We start from the raw sequence: 10,664 nt of genomic DNA on the forward strand, positions 1-10,664 counted from the left end.
GGGTATTATTACATTTGTCGTACGACAAATTTTTCAAGCGTGTCGATTGGCCGCTGAATAGAAAGTTTCTAGATACTCGAGAATTTTACTATCCTTCAGCCAATCAATACGCTTAAAAGCTTTGTCGTACGACAAATGTAATACCAGCCTTACGACTACGTACGGTTATACTGTGGTCTCGGCGAGGCCGAAACGAACAGACCCGCCGTCAGTGATGCAAACTTTGGGGCTCGAGCGCCATCGGAGCTGCTCGAGCCCCGAAGTTTGCATCACTGCCCGCCGTAACCCAACATTCCCAACAGGTATGTACGTATTGTACGCCGTACACCGTACGGCCGATTCGCAATAGGACTAGAGGGAGAGGAAAGAGGAGATTCGTCCGGAGTATCGCGTCGTAATGCCGTCCGTGCGGGCGTCGACGTGGCGGCGAACAATTATATGATGCGCCAGCACACGCAAGTGGGACGAAACGTTGCGAGAGTCACCGCGGACGGCGTCCAGGTCCTAACCTAATTTCGTCCGTATCTATCTCCAAAGGAATCTCAGGTGGGTCTCGCCCCCTCCTCGGCGCGCAGCGAGAACGCACCGGGGGGGGTGACAGCCCCTGGCCGAGGGGATCGTCGTCGTCGTCGTCGTCTTCGTCGTCGTCGTCGTCGTCATCGTCGTCTGCTGTCCCGCGAGAAAAGAAAACGACACTTTGGTCCTCTCGTCCCTCCTTTCCTCTTGTACTCATTTCTTTCGACGCTCGATCGCCGAATTTGAGAAAGTTACACGTACGAAGGCGTACGGGCGGGCGCGATGCGCACGCGGCGCGGAATTGGGATACCGTTAAATAGGATGCACCAACGGATCTCGAGCATCGTGGCGTCTAACGATCAGTAATCGATCGGTAATCGCTCTTCTCTCTCTCACACACACTCTCACACTCTATTATCTTTGCATTAGCGTGCGAGACCCGAAAGTCACGCTCACGCGGGATATATTTCGCTCGACGGGTCTACGGAAAGTTTGTTTTCACTTGGTTTCTCACGCGCGACCCGTCGACTCTCGGCCTCGGTGCTTCAAGTAGTAATGCCGTGATTCTTGGTTTTTTCAGTACTGTACACGAAACATGATGTCCAACGGCATTCAAAATCCAACCAAGCAGATCGAAGCCAGCTCGGTGGGAAATAATGTACATCACTCGTCCTCCACATCGACAACGACGTTATCGTCGTCGTCGTCAGCAGCAGCAGCAGCAGCAGCGTCTCCGTCGGGCTTGAGCTCGACCCTGATGAGCTGGGCTCCTTATCTCCTGGCAGCCCGACCATGGTCGCTCAGCGTGTCGCTGATGCCGACGTTACTCGGTTGGACACTGGCGTCCCGTGTGACGGACCTCGCGACCGTCAGTATGCTGCTGCTAACTCTGTTCGTGGTGCTTTGCGTACACGGCGCCGGTAATGTAGTGAACACCTATTTCGACTACGTGAAGGGCGTCGACAGCAGAAAGAGCGACGACAGAATACTGGTAGATCAGATACTGACCAAGGACGACCTGGTGTCGGTGGGGGCATGCCTGTACGCGTTAGGCTGCCTTGGATTTGTCCTGCTGGCTGCCCTCTCCCCCGCGAAGATGGAGCACCTGGCTTTTGTGTACTTTGGCGGCTTGTCCTCCTCCTTCCTCTACACGGGGGGCATAGGATTCAAATATATCGCACTAGGCGATGTACTTATCTTAGTCATATTCGGTCCAATCTCAGTTCTATTTGCGTTCATGGCGCAAACCGGTTACGTTGAGCTAGGAACAATTTATTACGCGATACCGCTCGCCTTAAATACCGAGGCTATTTTGCACAGCAACAATACGAGGGACATGGAGAGCGACAAGAAGGCGGGGATCGTAACGCTAGCTATCTTAATAGGTCATACCGCGTCTCATGTTTTATATGCTTTTTTACTGTTTACACCGTACATAATTCTTATAGTATTGGCGTTCAGATATTCCATCTGGTTTCTACTGCCAGTGGTCACCCTGCCGACCGCCTTCAAAATAGAAAAGGAATTCCGCAATCCGCTTAGAATTCAAAATGTGCCTAAACAGACAGCCAGATTAAACATGTTTCTAGGTATGTTGTATGTTGCCGCTTGTTCGCTCGTGGGCTCGCTTCCTTATCTATCACCCTAAATTTATTCGTCGAGCTTTCGCCCCCCCCCCCCCCCTGTCTTGGATTATTCTTTCTATACGGCAACGTGATGCGCCCGGTGATACTTTTCTCATTAAGATTTCATTCAGACAAACAAAAGCAGTAATTTTGTTAAATTTGTTCTTATTTATTACATTCACTAGGTCATATCGTAACGTGTCCAGATGGCCGCTCGCCGTTTTGTTATCTGCAAGAGTAATCCAAGATCGACGTTCTTGATGAAGTTAGGACTTGATCGAGATACATATATCGGTAGCTTGTTGTCAACTGACAAATTTGATAATTTTATCAAGAGCTCTGAGCCCTCGTTCGATCACATTCAAATTATTATTTATAGCACAAGTGAAGAGAGAACAACTCCATTGTCGGAGATATTTAAGTCACGTTTGCCTCGAGGTACAAATTTTATTCATATCAGTTTCGAAGTGTCTGTCACGAATTTAAGTCTCCCCGTGACTCGGTCTTGAATATTAGTTTACACTGCGCACTGTACTGTCACTTTTTGTAATAAGATAAAATATCATTTTCGCGGACGTCAGGACTTGAAGAAACGGAGGAATACAATGTGTAGTCCCGTCGTTCCCGTCTTTTCTCGTTTTTCACTTAAAAAGTCCAACTAAATCTTTTATACGAATCCCTCGACAATTAAACTTCTTGAAACAGACTTTTGTGTATTTATTTTAAGATATATCTCAAGAAAAAAAAATACATTCGCGATGACGCATAGTAGAACTGCGTGTTGCGTTACACGAATGAAGTGTACGCGCATGTATCTTTTCGTTATGAAACTATCCGACCACAATGTTACATATTATTTATGTTGCAAACTTACGCGCGTAATAATTTTAAGCCTAAGTGCAGAATGACTGTCTCGTATTCTTAAGACAACAGTTTTTGTGCTTTACTTTAAAACAAAGATTTAAAACGACACATTGCCTCGAGAGAACGAGACAGCCATTCTGCTCAGACCCTAAGCCTGATATTGCATTTGTCGTACGACCATTTTTTTTAAATGTGTTGATTGGCTGCAGGATAGTAACATTCTCGAGTATCTAGAAATTTTCTATTCAGCAGCCAGTCAACACGCTTGAAAAATTGGTCGTACGACAAATGTTAGATTAACAGAGTGGGTAACACGCGAGCATTACAGTGTCGTATACGACGCATATGTACTACGTCTTATATTGGCATGATATGTTATATTTTCGGTAACATATGTTCAACTTGATTCAAATTGATCGTCTTATTTCTACCGAATCTATTAATCCCTTCTCCCCACTAATGGTTCGGATACTAATACATCAATGACGTAGCATACATAATCTTTAGACAATGTCATAGAGCAGAGTATTGTAACGTCACTGTTTGTTTAAGTGCTGTAAGGACTCTTATACGGTTGTAATATTTATTTCCTAAATATATAGAGACTCGAATTAGGAGTAAATCAAAAAACATAGCGGAACCAAATAAAAATACATAGCTCGCTTTTACCTGGATCTATCCGATAATCGATTAACAATGAAGTATAAAGAAACTGTAAATGTGTTCTGTGAGTAGCGAAATGAAACATGCTGGTAATGCAGGAGTCATCGTAACATTAATTTTAAACAGGTTTTGAGGTTTTATATAATTATACATATATAAAATTGTTATACAAAATTTTTATTACAAGAAAGCAAAATATCATGTCAATTTGTATTATATTCTGTACATAATGTCACGAAACCTTGTATTATAGCATCATTTGATCTCAGTTCATAGATAAAGTTTATTAACACCTTTCGTTATAAAGTATCCTATATCGAATATCTTTCTTTGAAGGCACATACATTGTTAGAGTTCGACGTGTATAATAAAATTGTCATATCGGGAGGATGCGGGAAGGAATGTGCAATACAAAATCGAAGAAAGATATATGAATATGGGAGAAGCGAAGGAAATTTGTGTCACTATTTTAATAAATGATTTAATATATTTTCATGGCACTGATTCTTTCAGAATACACACTGTTTCTGAACAAGTTTCTCTTTCTCGTTTTCTCTATGAGAATTTAACTGTGTTGTGAATGTACAATATCAAGTGACAATACCTTTAAGATCGTGGAAAAGCGATGGTTTTGTTATAAATATATATTTTCCAAAACACAATTCTACGAATTACACATTGTACATAAATATATATATATATATATACACATGATAATTATGTTACGGAAAAAATAAATTAATGACTAGTTCTATTTTTATGATCTTATAACATACAACTTAATAACGTTTAAGCAGTGATTTAACAGTATTCCCTTCGGTTATTTGCAAATATATTTTAAATGTCACACAGAGATATACTCGAACTGGAAAACATTGTTTCAAGGTCATCAAAATCATTGCATGTCAATAGGATATAATGCATGTTGTACATAAGGTGTATAGCAATATAAAATGTAACAAAAGACACTATTCAAATTTGTTATACCGTTAAATGGAAAGGAGATGGGAGGAAAGCTCATACATCATACGCTTTACCCCATCAGGTCCACCTCGTCGAGCAAAGCGGTCTTCAGTCTGTCTTCCAATAACGCGTTCTCCAATTGTTGCGCCTGCAAGCGGTCTTCTACCTCCATGGACACAGAGTGCACGTCCATGACGCAAGCCGTGGTGCTGTCGCAAAACTCCGCTAGCGCACCAAATTCCTCGTCCAACGCGCTGTCGTCCAAATCGTTTTCCGACTTGTCGAGCTTCTTTCGTTTCCTCGTCGGCTCATTCGACGCATTGTCGCCCGAGTTCCGTTCGTGTACCATAAACTCCGTCAGTACGTTGGATTTGAACCACCACGGTAAAGTCCGGAAGTGCCTGACGTGATTTCTGTTGTAAATGACCATTTGATCTTCCTCCAGAAGACGCACCTTCTCCTTGACCACATGCAGTAGTATGTGTACGAAGCTGGATACTTGCAGGCTGCCCGAGGTGAGGAACAGGTTGCTCAGTATATCGCAAAATACGATGTTACAGTTCGAGTCGGACAGCACGTCCCTGCAATAATTCGTAACGTGTCGCCGTAGATCCTGCAAGTCTGTTATCGGCCATGGTGCGCTGGAAACGAGAAAATAAGGGTGACTAAAGCGCTGAAAATTATACAGCCGTCGCCGTGCATTTTGCTAAATATATTGATGCAATCAATGATTGCACCGACTGCGATCACCTACTTCCACGGTGGTAGGACAAAACTGTTCATCGCGGTCTCTAGTCTTGCTCTGTACTCGTCTCGTTTCCACGATTCGTCGAAATATTCGTAGCTGCACGGCACGGTACTGCTGCTCTTGAGGAACTTCTTCAACTCGGGCGCGAAATTCGTGTACAGCATGGATTCGGGATCCAAGATTATGTCGATCAAGTGATTCACAGCCTCATTGTGCAAATCGATTACAAAGTTCGGGTCCTTTAATGCGCTTGACAATTGTTTATTGAACATGGAATCGCCCAGTATCCTGTAAATTATAACAGAGAGTGTAGAATATACAATCGGGTAAGAATGTAAGTAGAGAAAGTGTCTCTTGTACCTCAGCCACAACTCCTCGGACAGACAAATGTCGTATACATTGCGCAGGTAATCCATTTCCAGCGGATTCGGCGGTGACTTGTTCATCGTCAACCATAAAACTGTGCTCTGCGTCAAATTTAAGATAACTTTCGCGGATAGATTCTCCTCGTACATGATCGTGTACTCCGACACGTAGCCACATTCCAGGAGGGACTCCAGGTCTGAGACGATACTGTCATTCTGACTCGCCAAGTCCCCGCTACCCAGGACGATAAAGGCGAGTGGCATGGGCATCAGCTTGTGCCGCGACAGTACCGTCCTCGTTAAGCGTTTCGCGACGGACTTGTAGTTCTCCGACGCGTCGGCGATGAACAGAAGCGCGTCGGCGCCGATCAGGTGGTGCTCGCTGATCAGACCCTCGAAGTGCCTTACGCAGACGTGCAAAGTCTCGTAGGGATTCGACCGGTAAATCTTCACGATAGGGTCCATCGTAAAATTGTCGGGATACAGGTATTCGTTCATCAGCTTCTTGTAGTACCACAGGACCGCCCTGTTGGCCAAGTCCGGCCAGGAGATTACGAGTTTCCAGTACACGTTGGGCAAGGGCTCGAGGTCCAGCGATCGCACGTTCTCCTTGACGCCGGCGTACACGATGGCCTCGATCGGCGCGAGGGTCTCCGTCGTGCCGGCCGCGACGTCCTCCGTTTCGCCTCGTCGCCGTTTGCGCATCATGTTCCGCACCACGACCTCCTGCTCCTTGGTGTACAGCATCCGCGCGGTCTCCTCCACGGAACGCCTCTGCAGCCAGACCGGCGTGTCCTCTAGCGCCGCTCGCTGCCGCTTCTTCCTCGCCACGTGCTGCCGCCAGACGTTCGCGCATCTGACGATCACCCGGTTCTTAATTCGCAGCAACATCGCCTCCAATTTCCGTTGGCGCTCGATCTCCGCGGTCAACGCTGCATCGCACATCTCGTGCATCACCTCGCCGACCAGGTCCGAGAAGATTTTCCCGCTCAGCGTGTCGTACATCTCTAGCCTGTCGATCTCCTGCCTCGCGATAGCGGAGCACAGCTCGTGCACGACTTCCGCGTGCAGGCTGTTGCAAATCTCCGCCGACTGCTCCTCGACCCGCTGCAGCCTCCTCGCGTGCTCCAGCTTCTCCTGCCTCGCTCGCTCGGCCTCCAACATCGCTTGCTCCTGAGCCTTTTGTTCCCTGTGGAAGACACCTCGCTCCTTCGTCGTCTTAGCCGCGTCGTCCGCGAACGCCGATGATTGGGCAGAAACTGGTGCTACGGGGAAATGTTTATTAACGAATATCATGGAGGGAGAAGGCGTGACGTTCCTCGTGAACATATTTCCCGACTCCACGCCGGAGAAGATGCTCTTGTTCACGGCCATCGCGAACGGTGGAACCGGCTCCACGTTGCGCGCCGTTTCCGACCTCGAGAACATGGACAGACTCGCCGCAAATGGATGATCGCCGAAAGTGCCAAACGTCGTCGGTTGTTGTTTCTCATCAGTCGCACTTCTCGGCTGCTGCTTAACACTGTCAAGCTGTTGTCTCTCGGAAGCTAGTGCCGCCGATGTGCCAGCTTTGTTCTCGAGTGCGCTCGGTTCCCTCGGCTTGGGATCGACGCATGTGTTCGGCGCCGTTTTAAAGACACCCGAGGTGACCGGCTCGGATACCTGCGTCTGTTTGAACGCATCCGTCTTGTCGTTCGCCGGCTGCTTGCGAGCTTGCGCGGAACGAAGGTCCCGGACGGCTCTCTGATCTTTATCCCGGATCGACGTCAACTTCGGTACCCTCCTCGGCTCCTTCTCCACGAATTCGTACGGGTCGTGTCGCGCCGCGGAAGAGGCATCGGCAAACTGGTCTGCGGCGTTGATGGACTCCGGCTTCAGGTAGCCGTGCGCGTCGAAGCTGTTATGCGGCTTGTGGTCCTTGTAAGTCTTCTCCGGCATTCGTTTACCGGCGATGCACTGACCAATGCTGCAATGTAGGACGACTCTCTTGGATTCTATTAAATTGCAAGCCCTGCCCTGCTGGATGTTGCCCGTGGGCATGCTGAAGTTCTGACGATTCAGGAGGATGTACAGCTCGTCGTTCGACATGGCCAGTCCCGCGCGTTCGCAGAAGTACACAGCTTCGTTCTCGCTCTCGAAGCCGAGGATGTCCATCAGCTCGTACAGCGGGAAGGCGGTTGAGGTACTTCTGCAGTATGCCTTCACCATTATCGAAAGTGCTTGCAATCTGACCTGGTTGAAGTATCTCAACAGAATGCAGGCGTTCAAGTAGGTCGTCTCTCGAACGAGCTTGAAAAATTTGTAGTAGTTGTTCGAGTCCAGAGAGAAATACACCTTGATCGCGAACTGGACCTCCGGCGAATTCTGCACGGGCTTGGGCAGCTGCTGCAGGTCGTACGAAAAGTTCCCGTTGAGATTCAGCAGGACGATGTAAGCCCGGAACTCGGGCTCGTTCTCGCAGGCGACGCCCCTCACTCTCAAGTCATGATACATGTACTTGAGGGTCTGCAGGCACTTGGTCAAGTTCTCCGAGTTGATCTTCTTGTCGAACACGGACGCGTCCTCCGCGCAGAGCCTCTCCGAGCAGACTATGTGGAACCTGGCGCACTGCTCGATCAGCTCGACGCTCTCGCTGCAGCACAGCTCCTGCTGCGTAATGTCCTTCCTGATGCCTCTCGTCCGGTCCCAGAGGAAGTGATACCACTCGGCCAGGTTCGTGCCCTCCTGCTCGCAGAGATCCACCAACTCGTGGAGCAGGTAGCTCATAGTCATCTTCAGGGACCTCACCGGCCTCAGCTCGTGCGGCATCGGCTCCTCCTGGTCCGCGGAGGACCTCGAGTACTGCTTCACGGCGGTCGCGTGATTGATCCTGTACTCGTTCCCCTCCAGTTGCTCGTACGACGTGACCTGCCTCTGCGACTCGCGCATCAGACGTTCCTTCTCCGGGCACATGTCCGGGCACGTGCCGCTGGTCACCTTGGCCGTCGCGAGCGACGCCGGCTTGACTCGCTTCAGTCTCATGAGACGGTCTCTGGCCTCCAACACCTTGTACTTGTCCTCGGCCGTAAGGGCGGCCTGGTGTATTATATTCTGCAGCTCCTCTATGGACTTGCTGGGCAGAGCTTTGACTATCTGACTCTCGGCCTCGTGCTTCTCGGCTTTCGCGGCGGCTTTCTCCAGCTTCGCCGCGGCCTTCTCCAGCTTCGCCGCGGCCTTCTCGTGCGGCAGCGCCGCTTTCGCCGGCGTCTTGGCCTTTAGCGGAAGCAACGCGCCCGCGTCGGCGAGCTCGGTCCCCTTGGCGGGATGCAAATTGTACTCTACGTTCGCCATGGCTTCCAATTCCGACTTGATCTCGTCGTCGGACGCTTTGAGCAGATTCGCCACTATGTTCCGCTGCAGATCCTTCTTCTTGACCGTCTTCGCCGACTCCAACTTTGACCATTCTATGTGAAACTTCTCGCCCATGTAATCACCGCTGCCGTAGTACGCGGCGCTCGCCTCTATCTTGGTCGTATAAACCACCGTGATGACGCGCTTCTTCGGCCGAATGGTTATCTTGACGATACTGCCGTACCTCATGAAGTGCTCCTTTGCCGCCGTTTTAGTCAGCAAAGCCTTGGGCACTTCGGAGCACGTTATCGAGTTGTCCACGTTGACTTTCGTGACGCGCGACCTGGCGTTCTTCCTCAGCTGCTCGAACGCCCCCGTATCCTTGAGGGCGTTAGCGAACACGTTGACCGTAGGCTTGTACGTGTTCCTGGAGATTCTCGGCTTGTACTTGTCGGGCCTGCCGGCCCACGGGCCCGCGCGACCCCGACTGTGTCGCGGCACTATCGTCGGCGCGGCGAAGGTGAACACGTTCTTCTTGCCAAAGGGGGTGTCGAAGACATGATCCGAGCCGACGCCGAAGCTGACGACTCTCGGAGAGTCCGGCACGGCGCTCGGCTTGGAGAACACGAAGGAGTTGTTCGAGGCCGTGCTTGCTCTCGCCGCGTCGACTTTCGTTTCGTCCATCTCGCCCCGGAGCTTCGCGTCTATCTCGAGCCTGCAAGGACACCGACGTTAGTAATGTACAAGCAACTCGGGAGCTTACGCTCCGTAACTACCCAGACGACACGCATGTCTAAAAAGCGCCATAAGGATATCTTTAAGGCAGCTTTTAAATGCACATGCCCGGTTAGGAGACTCGGGGAGCTCACTATCAGTGCTACAAAAATGATGCCTGTATTTTGCAGCTTTCTTACACCAAAAGCTAAAGATTTATGGTTCTCTCTTACTCCTTACGCCCAGGCTTACTCCACGCATTGTAGACGACGCATCAGACATGCATGTTGTCTGGGTAATGCCTTCGGCTCTTCTTCTGAATTTTTGGCCCAGCCCTTGGTCAAGGAACTATTCTGGCCATCAACGAGCACAAAATCCCTCCGACTCATTTCGCATGTTTTCTATTATAGCCACACTGAGTTTCATTTGAAAGCAAGGCCAATATTACGAGGAAGAAGTGCGAAAGAGATCGGGCGAAACGCAGATACTTGCGGTTTGGCACTTGCGCGTGCCAGGCTCTCTCGGAAGGAAATATTGATAACCGCGTCTCAATCGGCATTCATGAACGACCGTGAGTCTGCCAGTCTGTCTCCGGGATTTCGGGACGCTATCTTTTCGAGGAAAACGGTTATTGACAAATTACCAACGTCAGGCGTGACATAACCTACGAGTGTAACGCGCGCGCTCAAAACACATCCCACCTGTCTCACACGCGAAACGATGGCGCGACCTGGTGCGTGAAACTGCAAGTTCGCGGGGGCAGAAAAATCCCCGAGGTTTTTTTCTCGATGATTTTTGGAACGCGTCCCGATATCCAATGAGTTTCATTTTAACTTATTGCACTAGTTCAGTAGTGCAGTAATAAAGAACAAGCCT

The 10,664-nt window shown here is 49.4% G+C and overlaps 2 protein-coding genes across 3 annotated transcripts; one reads left to right on the forward strand and one right to left on the reverse strand.

The window, feature by feature from the left end:
* Positions 1 to 282: 282 nt before the first annotated feature.
* On the forward strand, positions 283 to 2,847 carry LOC105566981 (ubiA prenyltransferase domain-containing protein 1 homolog). Of its 2 annotated transcripts, none has more exons than XM_012021453.1 (2): positions 283 to 546; positions 1,097 to 2,847. In XM_012021453.1, exon 2 carries the CDS (start codon positions 1,112 to 1,114, stop codon positions 2,162 to 2,164), a length of 1,053 nt encoding a protein of 350 aa, XP_011876843.1. In that variant the 5' UTR covers positions 283 to 546; positions 1,097 to 1,111; the 3' UTR covers positions 2,165 to 2,847. The 2 variants fall into 2 exon arrangements, with proteins under 2 accessions (XP_011876843.1, XP_011876844.1); XM_012021454.1 differs by lacking the exon at positions 283 to 546 and adding an exon at positions 557 to 889.
* Positions 2,848 to 3,228: 381 nt separating this feature from the next.
* Positions 3,229 to 9,774, reverse strand: LOC105566982. The gene is made up of 3 exons (XM_012021455.1): positions 5,740 to 9,774; positions 5,386 to 5,667; positions 3,229 to 5,272 (listed from the first exon to the last, which is right to left on the reverse strand). Exons 1-3 carry the CDS (start codon positions 9,756 to 9,758, stop codon positions 4,702 to 4,704), a joined length of 4,872 nt encoding a protein of 1,623 aa, XP_011876845.1. The 5' UTR covers positions 9,759 to 9,774; the 3' UTR covers positions 3,229 to 4,701.
* Between the last annotated feature and the right edge of the window lie 890 nt (positions 9,775 to 10,664).

The sequence above is a fragment of the Vollenhovia emeryi genome, unplaced genomic scaffold, assembly GCF_000949405.1.
Source record: "Vollenhovia emeryi isolate VEMERY1.0 unplaced genomic scaffold, V.emery_V1.0 DF939141.1, whole genome shotgun sequence".
In the NCBI taxonomy this organism is placed as follows: Eukaryota; Metazoa; Arthropoda; class Insecta; order Hymenoptera; family Formicidae; genus Vollenhovia; species Vollenhovia emeryi.

Excerpts from the sequence above, each read along its gene's own strand:
- LOC105566981 (XM_012021453.1), top strand. The coding sequence starts at position 1,112 with ATGATGTCCAACGGCATTCAAAATCCAACCAAGCAGATCGAAGCCAGC.
- LOC105566982 (XM_012021455.1), bottom strand. The coding sequence starts at position 9,758 with ATGGACGAAACGAAAGTCGACGCGGCGAGAGCAAGCACGGCCTCGAAC. Across the intron at positions 5,668-5,739 it reads TCCGAGGAGTTGTGGCTGAG|GATACTGGGCGATTCCATGT; the intron begins GTACAAGAGACA and ends TATAATTTACAG. Across the intron at positions 5,273-5,385 it reads TTTGTCCTACCACCGTGGAA|CGCACCATGGCCGATAACAG; the intron begins GTAGGTGATCGC and ends TCTCGTTTCCAG.